This window comes from Nomascus leucogenys, chromosome 2, assembly GCF_006542625.1.
Source record: "Nomascus leucogenys isolate Asia chromosome 2, Asia_NLE_v1, whole genome shotgun sequence".
NCBI lineage: Eukaryota > Metazoa > Chordata > Mammalia > Primates > Hylobatidae > Nomascus > Nomascus leucogenys.
This window is the reverse complement of record NC_044382.1, coordinates 62,068,306-62,085,060: the sequence shown is the minus strand read 5'-3', so window position 1 is coordinate 62,085,060 and position 16,755 is coordinate 62,068,306. Positions and strand designations below refer to the sequence as shown.

General features: G+C 41.5%; 1 protein-coding gene across 1 annotated transcript in view; it reads right to left on the bottom strand.

Annotated features, from left to right (window-relative positions):
* CSNK2A2 (casein kinase 2 alpha 2) overlaps positions 1–16,519 on the bottom strand; it is a 40,133-nt gene extending 23,614 nt beyond the window's left edge. The window contains exons 1-4 of the mRNA XM_030796188.1: positions 16,052–16,519; positions 15,153–15,264; positions 5,236–5,337; positions 2,709–2,759 (exon numbers count right to left, since the gene is read on the bottom strand). Coding sequence (XP_030652048.1) covers positions 2,709–2,759; positions 5,236–5,337; positions 15,153–15,264; positions 16,052–16,155 — 369 coding nt within the window. The 5' untranslated portion in view covers positions 16,156–16,519. The remainder of the gene's footprint in view (positions 1–2,708; positions 2,760–5,235; positions 5,338–15,152; positions 15,265–16,051) is intronic.
* Positions 16,520–16,755: the final 236 nt, after the last annotated feature.

Genomic DNA, 16,755 nt, shown 5'->3' with positions numbered 1-16,755 from the left:
AGAGACTGAATAACAAAATAACAAAAACTCACACACAAAGAAAAATAGAGAAAAAGTATGAAGGGAAAAAATACAATATTCTTAGTGAGAAAATAGAAGGTATTACATAAAACATAAAAGAACAGGATACTATTTTAAAAAGTTCTGAGACCAAAATGGAGCTGTAAGATGTGAAGTCTAACATTTGAATGAGTTCTGGAAAGTGAGAACAAAGAAGAAAGGGGAGAAAAATCAAAGAACATTAAAAATATTTTTCCAAAACACAGGGGAAAAAGCCCAGCAAGGATGCAGAACAAAAGATAAAAGGGACCCATGCGAAGGCACGTCATTGTGAAATTTCAGAAGACTGGAAATGAGAAAATCCTAAAAGCTTCCAGAGGAAAAAAACAAAAACAAAATCGTCACATAAGATGAAACTAGAATGGCTTCAGTGGTAATACTGGAACAATCTCTTCAAAATCAAGGAAATTATGAATTATAACCTAGAATTCCATACCCTGGCAAATTAATTGGCAGGACAAAATAAAAATGACTTCAGGTATGCAAGCTTCAAAAAAACATTAATTTCCCATAATCCCTTTAAAGAAAGCTACGAGAGAATGTATGAAACATCCCCTTTGAGGGTTAAGACCCCAGAAAGAATTTATCTAAGAAATCAGAATTCCCACTAACTGATCGTCAGCAGCTGTTAAATCAACAGAGCAGATGACACTTTAAGAAACAGAAAATGGGCTAGGCGCAGTGGCTCACGCCTGTAATCCCAGCACTTTGGGAGGCCGAGTTGGGTGGATCACGAGGTAAGGAAATCAAGACCACCCTGGCTAACTGGTAAAACCCCGTCTCTACTAAAAATACAAAAAAAAAAAAAAAAAAAAAATTAGCCGGGTGTGGTGGCACATGCCTGCAGTCCCAGCTACTCAGGAGGCTGAGGCAGGAGAATTGATTGAACCTGGGAGGCGGAGGGTGCACTGAGCCGAGATTGCGCTACTGCACTCTAGCCTGGGCGACAGAGCGAGGCTCCATCTCAAAACAACAACAACAACAAAAAAAACACAAAATGCTGAGGTGAAATTTTGCACATGTAGCTACTAGACAATTGGTAAAAACTCATTAACAAGGCACAGGCATTTAAAACTTGGGGAATTACACTATGAAGTTCCACTCAGATAAGCCTTTCAAGTTTTGCATTAGGAAAATATTTGGTTTCATTAAAGTCTATCTGGTTTTCTAAGACATGCACACACATTCCCACTCACATATATCAGGATAAATCTGGGTGATTCATAGGATCAGCTACACATACCAGCATAGTACCCTACCAGCTAAGTGCTGTTATGCTACTGAATGAAAAAATTTACACCCCGTTTTTTAGAGTTCACTGCTAATTTCACCTGTAAGGAGTCACATTAACAAGAAAATCTGTCACATGTGGGAAGTGCTATACTACACATAAAACTTCCTTATTGTTTTATAAGTCAAAATATCTTCTTTTGCTACTTTTCACTAATTAACCTTGTTTTAGTCATTTTAGAGTGATTAAGAAAAATTAGGCCGGGCGCAACAGTGGCTCACACCTATAATCCCAGCCCTTTGGGAGGCCGAGGCGGGTGGATCACCTGAGGTCAGGAGTTCAAGACTAGCCTGGCCAACATGGTGAAACCCCGTCTCTACTAAAAAAAAAAAAAAAAAAAAATTAGCTGGGGGTGGTAGTGCATGCCTGTAATTTCAGCTACTCAGGAGGCTGAGGCAGGAGAATCACTTGAACCTGGGAGACAGAGGTTGCAGTGAGCCAAGATCATGCCATTGCACTCCAGCCTGGGTGACAAGAGCGAAACTCCCTCTCAAAAAAAAGTGTGAGAATAAGGTTCTCTTACTTTCACCCAGAACCATTCGTCCTGATACCAACATCTTTCAACTGCTGATTTAGTTTTGTCTCTAGCCCATCACAACAAAATCACAAGTCTCTTATTCAGAGTTACAATCAACTACAAGTCCTCCAAATGCCCCTGAAAATCAACACTACTATTTTGTTTGTATATTGGTTTTTAAATTATGCGCTAAAAAAAGCTTTCTACCATGTCTAGTACGCCTAACCCCAAAAACCTTGATATTGAGGTTTTAAAGTTTCGACAATAAAATTTGTGAAAAACCAGTTTAAAACCATGATTTTAAAAGAACACTTCAACGTCTAAAATAATTTACATTGTAAGAAAATGTAAAAAACCCGATAGGGCTCTTCTAAAGCACTGACTCTGGTTTTTCTGAATCATTTCTTTGTACGTCACATGCACAAACACACACTTGTTATTTGACAGCACTGAATCCAACGCATTGCTTCTTTTCACAAGGGCCTTGTATCGGTCTATCCCTTCCTCTCGGCAAAGTAAGATTTCGTACAAAAGTCAAAGTTAACATACAACTAAAGCTATGCTGTCTAAAACAGGAGTGTTACAGATGAGGCATTAGCTTAGACCCAGCCGAGCAGCTACTCCTGGAGTAGGCAAGGTAAAGGGTGATGAGTAATTTCACCTAATGCAAGAACCCTAGCCACTTTCTGCATCCTGCACTCATGCTTTAAGGAACCCAATTTGTTATTTCCTCCTCTCACCAATGACAGCCCTGGCCCCTTGGGTTCTGGAGTACACAGTATTTACCACCAGCTCCCCCTCACCCCGTTAACCCCATGCCAGAAAGAAAAGCATACGCACCTTAAAATCTGTATTATTGATATATTCAAATACCAAAGCTGGTGTCTTTGACTGTAAAAGAGAATATTAATGCTTTTTAAGTACCCAAACAATAATCAATGTAATCTGCTTCTGCCAAAATGGCCTATCCCCAAATCCTACTTAGGTAACATAGGGATTCACTCATCAGGGACAGCCTATCAAGAAAAGTATTCTCTTGAAATTTTATGATGTCTGGAATTTGCTTCAAAATAACTGGGGATAGTGGGAGGTGGGAAGTGGTGGGAGTATAGATGAAACAAGGTTGGCCACAGCTGATTAACCGCTAAAGGTGGGTAATGTGTGAAGGAAGGTTCATTACGTTTTTCATTTACTTTTGAAAATGGTCGAAACTTTCATAATAAAAAGTTTTAAGAGGAATGTATTCTTCAAATAACCTACCAATGGCCTTAACCAATCTTCAAAGGTTATGTGAGGATTTACACCCTGCAGTGTTCCAGTCTGCCATATACAAAAAAAGTGACACATTTTCATCTTAGTTTAGCAAGCCAGAATTGCACTTGACAGAATTATCATAGGTTGTGGGAATGTATCATAGGTCTTTTGGGGGTCCAAAAGGAAAATATAACCATCCGTGATATTACTAATAAGCTACACTATAATATTATTGCCTTGGCTAGAGACCATTAAAGACTGTCTCCTCTTATCAAGCAGATCTGTTCCTAAAATCTCATATATAATCAAATATTTTTAAAGCACTATAATCTTTAATCCAATGAGTACAAAAATGTTCAATATTATCTTGTGTAAATCCAGATTTTCAAATAACAGGATTCCTTAATTGAAGTAAAATAACGCTAACTGGCAGTAATAAGCTTTCAAAATTGGGAGAAAGTAGGGACTTAAGGGGTTATAGAAAAAAAAATCATCTAGAAATCTTTTGCTCAAGAACCATGTGAAAGTTACCTAGGAAACAGGTCACAGGGCAGCATGCAGATCTCTGTGAGGACAACTCAGAGTCCAAACAGCAGCCCCAGTAGCAGCCATGATTAAAAATTCTTCACCAGCCCGAAGCTGTAAGGGTTTCATCAATATTACCACATCTCTCTACAGGCTGTGGAGTAAGCCTGACCTTCTAATAGACAAGGGGTCCCTGTTGATTTTTGTCAACTTCAATTTACTTGTCTTAGATACCATGTAAAACATACACATACTTTAACAAATTACAAAAATAATAAGATGTATCACTAAGTTCTGCTAACTTAAAAAAAGAAAAAGCAAAACAACGATGTTCCTGGTATACCACATACTGACTCACATTTTAAAAATTATTCTGAAATTCCTATTTTTACATGGTGCTCATTTTTTCAATGGGTACTCATTTCTAATGCAGCCCATTTTCAAACATGAGGCAGTCTAGAACTAGTCATTATAAAATCAATTTGTGCTAAAAGGACAGGATATCTGAAAGGCCAATTAGTTACAATCTGGCATACAACCATCCCTTCCCTTCTCAGTCTTCTCAGGGTCCAGAAGGAAAAACTTTCCTTATGCTTCAACAATACTGTGTAATCTTGAGTGAATTTTTTAACCTCTGCAAACTATGCAAACTATGGTTTTCTCATCTGTACAATGTAAACAATAAATGGTACCCACCTCAATGGACTGTTGTGAAGACTGTTGTGTGACATGGCACAGTTGGGCACTTGGAATGTGCCCAGCACATAGTAAGCACTCAATGCATGTTAGCTACTATATTATTATGAGGATGTCTTTAGCAGCCAGAGGCAAAAACCTATTTCTTTAATAAACAAAACTATCATGGGAGGAGAACAGGGAAATATCTGAGGTAGAGCAGGTGGAGAACAGCAATGGGACAAGAAGGGGTACAAAAGTGGGGACGTGAGGTGTCTCCAACCTTAGCTAATCAAAAACACCTAAGGTTAAGTTACTCCCTAGGGAGAGAAAACGAAATTAAACAGTACATTTAAAATGGCTAAAAACTAAGCATTGACAAAATATTTTAGTCTATCTACATATGCGACGTAAGCCCTAATGGCACATGCTGATTTAAGGGAAAGAAGAAGGCTTCTTCAAAGGGTCAGTGGAGCTGGGACCTGCTCAGGCCTTTATGCCAGGTGTCCACATGGAGATATTCATTCTTTCCTTGTGTAAACCCAGATTTTCAAATGTCATGCTTACTTAAGTGTGGCAGAGTAACACAAATTGGCAGTAACGAACTTTAAAAACTGGAAAGAGGCTGGGGCTTAAAGGAGACATTCAGCAAACATTTGTGGGCTGAATCAAAATAGTGAAGTACAAACCCAGAAAAGGGATTTTTCTCTGTACACTTTTAGGTTCCATCGCAGTGGTAGTAGCTGTTTTATCACTGGGCCACCATGATTTTTTTCTGGTTTTCAAACCAGTCAGTAGTTAAGACAAACACCACCATCCCCACTGTATCATTACGTGAGGTTCTGTGTGTTAAACAGCCCCCATATCCACACCCCGGTCTACTAGTATACTCCCCCAACCATTTGGCACCTACCACAGGGTCCTTTACAGTGTCAATCAGCTTAATGATATTTGTTCCACCACGAAGGTTCTCCAGAATCTTAACCTCTCGTTTTATCTTCTTTTTCTTCACTGGCTTAAATACACAAGAGTAATCAGAAGTGAGACTCCTTTTGAAGTTAATAAATAAAATTTAAAACAATGTTAGCCAATCAGATGGATAGTACACTATCTTGTACACTCTGCTGTGTTAAAGAGTGTGCCTAAATTTGAAGAGAAAAAACTGAAATAGAATGGGCTTGCCCATAAGAACCTTTAACATTAAGTTAAATAATTTACAGACTCATACAGCTTATGTGTCAAGATCTTTAAGTAGTTACACTGAGGGCACTTAAAAATTTTGAATACCCATATCACACTTTAAAAATAAAACTTGTGCTTACTAGATAACTGCCAAGTGGAAAATATAGCTCTGAACAGCTGTATATCACGCACTCACAAATGGAAAAACTGAAACAAAATGGTGAGACACCTGCTCTTCCAATGAGTTACATGTAATTTTGTCTTTCAGGAGTGAAAGACCAGTTCACTGACATCAGGTTACAAACTTGCTTCCCAGCTGCTGGCTTTCATTTCCTGTCACCACTCCCATTTCCTTAATATCTAGAATCCGAAATCAGCACAGAGCCAGTTAATGTTTTCCAACAGATCCCACTCCTGAAGAAAGAAATGTTGAATCAGGAAAGGAGAAATCAATCTGATACAACAGTGACTGAACACTTCTAACTTTTCAGTCTGCTGTAAAGGTTAAAGGCTTTAAAAATAATTACTCTCATTATACATATTACTCTTTATCTTAAATGAGCTAAAGAGTTTGAAGAATAGAAACCGTTCTGAAAAAGCAAGCCTATCATAATCAAGTATGCTTTATAAGGCACTCAGAATGGTGACTGGAACGCAGTAAGCACCTAATAAATGATAGTGTTATTTTCATATTTTTAGTAATTTATTATTTAATAAGTCATTGTGAATCCTCACAAAGTCCCTATGTAGCAGAGTTGAGCTATCTGCCCAAGATCACAGAGCCCATGGCAGAGAGGGGCAGGAACCAAAGCCGGAAGCTGGGCAGTCTAACTGCATGCTATACTCCTGCCACAGTGCTTTTGTTCCCCAAGTGTGGCTAACGGGAGAAACGTAACTAAGGAAAAAGAGTATTTTATCACTGAGACACTGTTATAATAGCAGAGGCAAAGAGAGGCCAATGGATTTGCCAAAAAATAATAAAGCAAGACTTTTTTTTTGCCTGTGTGTGGGGTGAGGAAGGGGAGGGGAGGGGGAAAATATTAACATACACACATGCCAGAGAAACCTTCATCTTTTGTTGGTCACTAAGATACAGCTTTGAACACATAACAAAACAGAGAAGGAGAGGACTATGAAACACAGAGCACTTGCATCACCTATAACAGGGGGCTCGACTGAGAGGCTGGGCTCTCGCTGCGTCCTTGTGAGCCAGCTGCCACGATGATACCCGCTCTCCGCCCACTGTGCCAGGGTTCCCAGGAGAGCAGATGTGGCTGCTGTGCATGTTCCCCGACTCCACTTAGAAACCTTACTCCTTAGTCCCTTTTTCATTAACGAGGGAGCTCAAACTTTGGGGAAAAAAAGCACTGTACAATCCGATTAAAAAATAGCCAGGGAAGGACACACTACAAAATAACCGGCCTGTAAGATCAAACATGTCAATGTCACGAAACAAACTGAGCAACTGTTCCAGACTTTTAAAATGTGACAACTGAATGTAACACATGACTTCAACTGAATATAATCATGTAATCTGGGATTTTCCTTTGCTATAAGGAACATTATAAGGATAGCTGGCAAATGTGAATGAGAGCTGTAGGTTAGCTAACAGCAATGCATCAATGGTTACCTTCTAATTTTTTAACATGGCATTGTAGGGTTATATAAGAAACTATTTTTAGGAAATGCACACCGAAGTATTTAGGGATGACTATGATTTACTCTCAAGCCACGTCACAAAGAAATACACAACATAAATGTTATTATATAGGTGTGTATATATGTACATATATGTGTGTGTATATGAGAGAGAAAGAGAAGGATAAAGCAAATGTTAACATTTGAGGAGTCTGGGTGAAACAGATATGGGAATTCCTGCAACTTTTTTTAAGTCCAAAATTATGTTAAGAAGTTAAAAGAAAAATAAAAACTGGCTTTTTTTTTTTTTTTTGAGACGGAGTCTCACTCCGTGGCCCAGGCTGGAGCACAGTGGCGCAATCTCAGCTCACTGCAACCTCTGCCTCCCAGGTTCAAACAATTTTCCTGCCTCAGCCTCCCAAGTAGCTGGGACTACAGGTGTGCACCCCAACGCCCAGCTAATTTTTTTGTATTTTTAGTAGAGACGGGGTTTCACCATGGTGGCCAGGGTGATCTCCTCCTGACCTCAGGTGATCCGCCTGCCTCAGCCTCCCAAAGTGCTGGGATTATAGGCTTGAGCGACTGTGCCTGGCCAAAGCCGGCTATCTTATAAATTCAGCCAATGCTACCAATTTAGTCAATGCCTTTCAATGTAAGAAAATTCTAGATTTGTCATCCAATACTGGAAAGCAGCTATAGATCTGTGAGAGTGGTAAAAGAGAAGAAAAAAACCCACAGCCAGAGGCCTATATCCACCAAAAACCCTCTTCTAATCCTAACAGTACTCCTAACTCCTTACAGGGACAACCCATTAGTTGCCTTTATGACGCTGCCTCATGCAAAGTCTTGCATTGCTCTCCGGTTATTCGGCAACAGGTCAGGCCTGGACAACCCAGTTAAGATGAACCTATCTCTCAACACATCTAAAGGTATCTGGCACAGCAACTGAAGCGTATTTTGCTGCCCAGCAGGTGTCTAACTTAAACTTCCCAAACTAGAGACTGGGAATAGCAAGGCAACTCTGAAGGTGGCACAAAGGAGTCCCAAGTCACAAACGCAGCTAGAGTCCTCACATGCTGACAAAAGACCAAGAAATGATAAAAAAGGAAGGTGACACCCACAGTCCAGGACACTTTCCTCCAAACCATCAAAAACTAAGCTACAGGTAGATCCCTTCAGCCTCAGTTTATTCCTCTGAACTGGAGAGACGCTTGAGAAACTAAACCAATAGCTCTGAGGAGCTGAAAGTGATCCTTTTAATGTGAATCAGAGATAAAAAGTTAGGATTTATGAGGGAGGATTGTTGGTATCCTAAGGAAAATAAACCTAGTTTTACAGAAATAAGGATGCCTTGACTCTCCTGTCCAGAGCCTGTAGCCGTTCACCACCAGTTACACAAAATGGAGAAAATACATATACTTCCACAACGATCTCACAATTTCACTCTGCATGCTAGAAAAAGTCTCCATCTGGGGTTCATTTATTCCAATTCAGAGACTATCTGTTTAAAAGATTCAAACTCAATCAGTTTAGCTATTGTTCAAACCAATAAAAAAAAATTTTTTTTTAACTCGAAGTCTAGTAGACAAAGTGGTGAAAAAAACAACAACTGAATTGACAAATTCAAGACAGGCAGGAACATATCTACAGCTCCTAGCTCTCAAATTTGGGGTTACTTTTACTCTACTACCAAACTAACAACTGCTCCACCAAGATATTAATATCATCACCTACAATAAACAATGGTTGCCAGGAATGTAGAAGGACAGAGTAAAAAGAAATTTCACCCTGGATGATGGCATGTAATTCACTACCCTGGTGGCATCCCTAAAACCCACTGCACTTGACCTAAATAAAAATATTATCTGAGCAATGTTATTTCATCACAGAAAACTTTTCCTCTCATTTTTCAAGTTTCATCACCCCAATTACATTATCTACTCCTTAAGGGTAATTGTTTACTCTCAGGAGTTAAAAAATTATTTAAAAAGGCAAGGCATAAATTCAAAATGATAATCAGATACTACCTCACACAAGTCAGGATGGCTGCTATCAAAAAAACCAGAAAAGAAGTGTTGGCGAGGATGTGGAGAAACAGCCACACTTGTACACTGCAGTCAGAATGTAAAATGGTATAGCCACTATGGAAAGTTCCTCAAAACATTAAACACAGAATTACCTTATGATCCAACAATTCCACTTCTGGGTCTATACCCAAAGGAAGTGAAGCAGGGTTTTCAGGAGGTATTTGTACACTCACATTCAAAGCAGCATTATTCACAATAGCTAAAACATGGAAGCAACCCATCTACTGATGGATGAATGGCTAACAAAATGTGGTATATACATACAATGGAAAATTATGTAGCCTTAAAATGGAAGGAAATTCTGACGCATGCAACAGTGATAAACCTGGAGGACATTATGCTGTGCAAAATAATCCAGTCACAAAAGGATAAATACTGTACAATTCCACTTATATGAGGTACCTAGAGTAGTCAAATTCACAGAAACAGTAAGATGGTTGTTGCCAGGAAATGGGGGAGGGAGAAATGGGTAGTTATTGTTTAATGGATAGTTTCCATTTTACAAGATGAAGAGTTATGGAGATGGATGGTAGTGATGGTTGCACAGCATTACCCACTGAACTGTACACTTAAGAATGGTTAAGATGGTGAATTTTATGTTATTTTTTTTTAGATGAGTTTCACTCTTGTTGCCCACGCTGGAGTGCAATGGTGCAGTCTCAGCTTACTGTAACCTCTGTCTCCTGGGTTCAAGCGATTCTCCTGCCTTAGATTCCTGAGTAGCCCAGCTAATTTTTTGTATTTTTAGTAGAGATGGAATTTCACCAGGTTGGCCAGGCTGGTCTGGAACTCCTTGACCTCAGGTGATCCGCCCACCTCGGCCTACCGAAGTGCTGGGATTACAGGCATGAGGCACCGCACCTAGCCTATGTTACATGTATTTTAACACAATTTTTTTTTTAAAAGGCAAGGCATAGAGCAGACCCTTTGAATCTCCTTAACAGAACACTACAACCCTTTCTACTATTGGTTCTGCCTCTAAAATCATTCGCATGACCCAAATGTAATATTGTTATTACTACTATACTTTATTGATCTCTCAGGCCAGGCACTGTTTTAAGCACATTTAATTGTCTTAGATGAGCACTGTTAACAGTTTTACTTGAGGAAGGACACCAAGGCACAGAGAACTTAAGTAACTGTTCGACATCACAGAGCGTCTATAGTTGGAACTAACACGTGAAACCAGGCAGACCACTTCCTAGGCCATACTCTCTCAGGAAAGAAAAGCATTTTGTAGATTAATAAAACATGATAATCAATCTCTCTACCCATCTTTGTATAGTTTATCTGACTTTCCTAACAACCCTGTGACTTAAGCAGGAAATGGATGCTTATTTCATAGATGAGAAAACAGTCAAGTGGGTATCAATGAAGAAGCTAGTTCTGGAACTCAAGTCTTCTGCCCTCTCATTTACAGCACTTCTTACACTACACCACCCTGATGATGAGATGGCAGATCCTGAAATTAAACTCTAGAAACTATCTGGAGCCCTGCTTTATACATGAAAATGGGCACACTATATCAATATATTCTTTTCACACGTGGTTTGCTCTCAAATAAACTCATATATTAAAGGGATAAAACTATTAAACTATTAATCCCCAAATCTGCCAAGTGATCATGCTGAGACTTGGAGGAACTCTATGGGTTAAAAAAAAAAAAGCATAAAAACACTACTTATTGAGGCTTCAAGAGAATAAAGTAGCATTTCATTTAAGCATTAAACATGCTGCTGTGGATACTAATCACAGAGAACACCTGCCTAGGTCCCTGTAGCCCTCTAGGACTCTTGGATTCCACACTTCAACTAGCAACTTACCAAAGTCAAACACTTCCTTTGAGAAAAATAACTCCAAAAATCATTAGAAACGAATTAACTTCATTTGACTCCTGGTGAGTGTTCCTCAATTCTTCCAGTATAGATCAGTACATCACAAAGTCAAATATCCAGCTAATGTCCTAATTATGCTCCTCGCATCTACCAAGACTTCAGGACAGGTACACAGGGTCCTACACCGAGTGCTTCCACCCAGACTACATGACGCTGAGCATACACATCCTTTCTCTGGGTCTTGGTTGACTTGTAAAAGGGCCTGGGTTCTAATGGTTTCTAAGTGCCCGCACTCTGTGATTCTGTTTGACACAGGTTAACTACACTCTTAATCTGTGACTCCCCACTACAATGCTGGAAACGGCCTAGTTCACATACAATTTTTAACATTATTTTTAATGTTAGCAATACTTTGGTAATACTGTTTTCACTACTTTTATACCATGAGACATTAGTGAAAAACAGAATGTACCAAAAACTTAGATAAATACCACTAATGTTTTGTTTCAGGAAGATGTCTTCATACACATGCCTAAATTTAGGAGGGTAAAAAACCTACCACAGGAGAAGTAAAGAGGAAATAAAGAGGAAAGCACCACTCTGATATAATATAAAGATCACCAGCTCACGATGAAGCTACTAACGAAGATGTATAACCAACGCCCATCCTTTTAACACTACCTACTGACAACACAGAACTTAAAAAATATCTGCAAATATGCTAAACATGCTTAAAGAGCAAAATTTTAATACCACCATCCTTTGTTTAAAGCTAAATAATATCTGGGGGAAAATGGATAGTCAATCTGTTTATAAAATAAGACCTCTAAGAGGAAGCCTTACATGGGAATTTCCAAGTCATTTTAGCACTGGTTCAAAATGCTGTTTTTTAAAAATAGTGTTGCTCTTAACTCTTATTCAAGAAATAGCAGTTTAATTTGAAAGATCCCAAGGACCCCACGAAGTACTGAAATCTACACACACAGGCAGTGTTCATAAAATGCTAAAAGTTGTCAGAGGTGGCCACTTTTACTTCTGTGTACACTTTTCTAAGAGGTACTACAAAGGAAATGAAGAATTGATTTTTCAAAATCAAAAGATGAAACTTTTGGCACTAATGTAGCTTTCTGCCCTGCCATATAAACCCTTACCGTTTTCCTCCTCCTTTTTCTCTCTTCTCCTCAAAACAATTTGTCAAAAAAAGATACAACCTCTCTATTGATTGGAAACTTTTTAAGATTTTAGCCACAGAATACCACTTGGGGATAGACAGTATAATTTTGCTCACCAGTTTCTAAATTCCTAAAACTTCTTAGTGGCTCGTTTTTGATCAATACCTGGAAATCTACTAATGCAAATTAAACGATATAAAATTCCTCTGTAGTCACTCACCATCCACCTGTTCTCACATATTGGAAAGAATTGATATGAAATGTTACTGACTACAAAAGTAAGACCGCTTGTCCTCAAGAAAGGCACCCTCTATCTTGGTCACTATGTGCATAATACAATCCTGCAGCTAAAATACAGCAGGCTTATACAAAAAGGAAGGCTGTTCTAGATTCTTCCAAGTTATGAGCAGCTGGTAGTCTGTTAAGGACCTAATTTCCTATGACCAAGCACCACAATAGTAGCTATTAGTCATAACTTCAACTTTTTTGAATAAAGAAACACAACTTTGGCTAAAGACCCTGTTCTTTTTAAAAAGTAATACTTTTAATTCACAAAACAACAAAACCACAATCATGCCATTAGTGATATATTACTCCATCCTTCAGACAGGAACAAAATTTGGATAGAAATGCCACCGGGCTTTAAAAAACATATAGGAGTGAGTCTAGTTTTCACTAGTGGTTTAGGCTGCACTGTGAAAACAAACAACGTCAAGAAGAAACAAGAAACATTTCATTAACTAGGGGCCTCCCAAGTCTGATTCCAGGACACTGGCACCTGCTTCTGTGCTCAACGTTCAGATCCTACAATCCAATGCTAAAATGAACAGTAAGAGATATGAAGAAATAGGAAACAGGAGTTCTGGCTAATGGTCATTCAACATAATGACATTAGGTAAGTTTCTTTGTGCCTAGGTCTCCCATTTGTAAAGATAACCCGCAGGAGCTTACATACTGGGTTTCCTAATATATGCCAAGAATCCTTAGAGTAGGGGGAAAGCTAGAGCCTATGAAGCTCTTTGGATGATGAAGCAGCAATGTGATGCTCTCCTAAATGAACATGCTGGTATTTATACATACACCTGAATGCTGTTCCTTTAAAAAAAAAAAAGCACCACAAAAAATCGTACACTTATTCTAAAACTGCTGCCATAGCACAAAAGTTCAGACATTTTTCTGGAATTGCTTTAGAGTCAGCAATTCATTCTTCTGAATATACAGCAGTGGAATATGGATATTCCTAACTTCAATTTACGTTTTGCTTATTTCTTAGATTTGAGGCAGCTTATTAAAAACTTATGCTTATGTACATAAAGCTAATGTATGGCTTTCTAAGGTAATTCCCCTGTAACTTAAAAAAAAAAAAAACCACCTTGTGACTTCATAAATGCAATTCATATTTAGGGAAGAGAGGAGTCACACTCAGTATCTTCAACATCAATTCCTCACTTCTCATCCCCAGTGTGTCTGAGAACACAAATAACTTTGTCTATTTCCCTTTACTGCAATTCTGCTCCTTCATCACTAGGCTAGGATGTTTTGAGTGATGGAGTTAATCATTTCTTCTGAAAGATGATTACCAGAAAGCATAAGCCTGACCCCTCACATTAAACAGGGATTACCTACACCAGCTGCCCTAACACACAGAAACAGCTTTTCAATACCACATTCTTAGTCCACAGAACCTCTGCAGAAGGGCCACATTGGAAATCACATGTATGCAAAGTGCTTACATCACTCTTCCGTCTTCTCAATCTCTCACTAAATGACATGTACCCACATGAAATGATCCGGCAATAACGAGGACTCATCACAGATTCTAAGAACTACTTTTTACTATACCCTATGAAACATTATTAAAGCTACACAATTAAGCAGTTACCAGAAGGAAAATTTGGCCGACCCTTCATGCTCATTAAAATCATCTTCATCAAAGAGATAACAAAAGGCATATCATTATCAAACTGATTGCTAAACCACACATTAAGATAGTTTTGTTCCAATTATTACTTTAGTAATTATACATGAACTCTTCTACATTTTTACTAGCTGATAAGCAACAATGGCTCTCTGGCTTCCCAACAAGGCTTCTCCGCACTACTGGTGCACTATATCCATCCCACCTGAAACTACTGCCAAAGGAAAAAAACAAGTGATTATCCGCTAAGGAATTTCCTTCCACTTGGGCTTGAAATACATTTCTGAAGTCGCTCCAATTTTTTCCAACTTTCTTTCTGGAATAACGTAGAGCATGCACCAAGAGTAACAAACACAGTGCTCAGGGAGCTCTTAATTTGAGAATGGCTTTTCTGTCTTTTGAATACCTATTTATTTTCTAACAAATGGAGCCCTTTTGGAATTTTTGCTTTAGGGAATTTACATTTTAGAACAAACATTTTACTGAACTTAGATTTGAACTTAGATTTGTGATGTCTGCACATTTTCTTGAAAGTTCACAGGAAAATGGGGTGGAAAAAGAAGTAATGAAGGTACATCGGATCAGATAAATAAAATTTGAGCGTGGGCTGGGCACAGTGGCTCATGCCTCTAACCCCAGCAACTTTAGGAGGCCTGCAAGGAGTCCTTTTGGAGGACTGCTTGAGCTCAGGAGTTTAAGACCAGCCTGGGCAACATTACCAGACCCTGATTCTACAAAAAAATTTTAAAAATAGCTGGGCGTGCACCTGTAGTCCCAGCTACTTGGGAGGCTGAGATGGATCACTTGAGCCCAGGAGTTGAAGGCTGCAGTGAACTATGATCTGCACTCCAGCCTGGGTGACAGAGGCTCTGACTCCAAACAAATAAAATAAATTCAATTCAAGCTTGCATTGCCCATTATAGAATGTGACTGGGGTAGCTTACAACCTTTTGCCCTGTAGGGAGAAAAATGTTACATACCACTCATAGGACACTCACCTTGAGGATTTTTACAACCACTCTCTCATTGTTGGTGATATTAATGGCCTCAAATACTTCACTATATTTTCCCCGACCAAGTTTTCGAACCAGTTGGTAATCATCTTGATTACTGTAAAAGGAAGACACACACATAAATGCCAGGACTGGGGGTTAACCAAGCCTATGCCCACTGTACACGTCATTCAGCCGCTTCCACCAGGCAAACACTTGGAAGTGTCTATACATCACGTCACAACTCATTCCCTAAATGAAAGCCACGACGTAATCTTGGCTCCCTTCACTCTGCAGAGCTCCTAACCTAATTGGTCTCTCCTAACTTGGGAAGATGGGGCAGGAAGGCAACGCTCTGAGCCAATCCAGAGGGGCGAGCAAAGCACCCGTCCTGAAGGCCTAGAGGGTGCCCCCTGTGCCCCGCGGCTCCCCAGCACCTGCTTCCCGTTTCACATCTTAAAGGTAGACAGTGCCTGTTTTAAAAATCTGGACGTCTTTAAGAAATTTCCTCCCACCACCTCATCTCGGAAAACCTAAAAGGCAGGGAATTTTAATAGCTCCAAAGGACAGCTGTTGACTTCCCACCCCAGTGGAAACCCAGAAGTGTGAGGAAGGGCTGCTCCCTCACTTCCACCCGGCGTCGATCCCTGGACTCCACAATTCTCCCCGAGTAAAAAAGCATTCATTGGGGGAAAGGGGTGAGCAAAGCGGGGAGAAAGGGACGAAACGGGGGTAAAGAGGAGGGAAGAGGAAGACGAGGACATGTGCGAGAGCAGGACCTCTGCCTCCCTGCGGGCCCGCAGAGGGGTCGGCGGGAGACACCACCGGGCCCGAGTGCGGTTCGCAGGGGGTGGCGGGGGGGGGCAGGGGTCAGCGGGCCCGGCGGGGGGCGGCGGCGGCTTTACCCCCAGCTCGGGACGTGAGCCTCGTAGTCCCAGTACTCGCGGCTCCTCAGGCTGTTCACCTCGGCGTAGACCCGGGCCCTGCTGCCCGCGGCCGGGCCGGGCATGGCGGGCGGGACCGGGGGGCGGCGCGGGGCGCAGAGGGTGGCGGCGGCGGCGCGGCGGGGGACGCGGGGCGGCGGGCGGAGGAGGCAGCGGGCCGCCGGGCGCTGGAGGAGAAGGAGGAGGAGCGCGGCGGCGGGCGGCCGCGCCAGGCCGGGCCCGCGGGGGCGGGCGGGCTGGGGGCGCGGGGGGCGCCGGCCGAGCCGGCCCGGCCCTGGAGCGGCCGGCGGGACGGCGGGGCGGGCGGCGCTCGCGCTCCGCGGCGGTCTCCGCTCGGCTCGCGGCCCCCAGGAGGCGGCGGCGGCGGCACCGGCAGCGGCAGCCACCGGCCGGGAAAGGGGCAGCGGCGGCGGCAGCGGAGAAGAAGGAGGAGAGGAGGAGGAGGAGGAGGAAACCCGGAAAAGGGGCCGCGCTCACTGGGAGCGTCCGCCGCCCGGCCTGGGGCCGCCCAGGCTCACAGCGCCCCCTGGAGCGCGGGGGGACCCGCCGGGCGGTGCCGGCCCCGCCCCGGCCCCGCCTCGGCACGCCCCGCCGCCTACCTCGCGCCCTCCGCCACCCTCGCCCTCCCGCCGCCATAGGTCGGACTGTCCAAATCGCCTCATCCT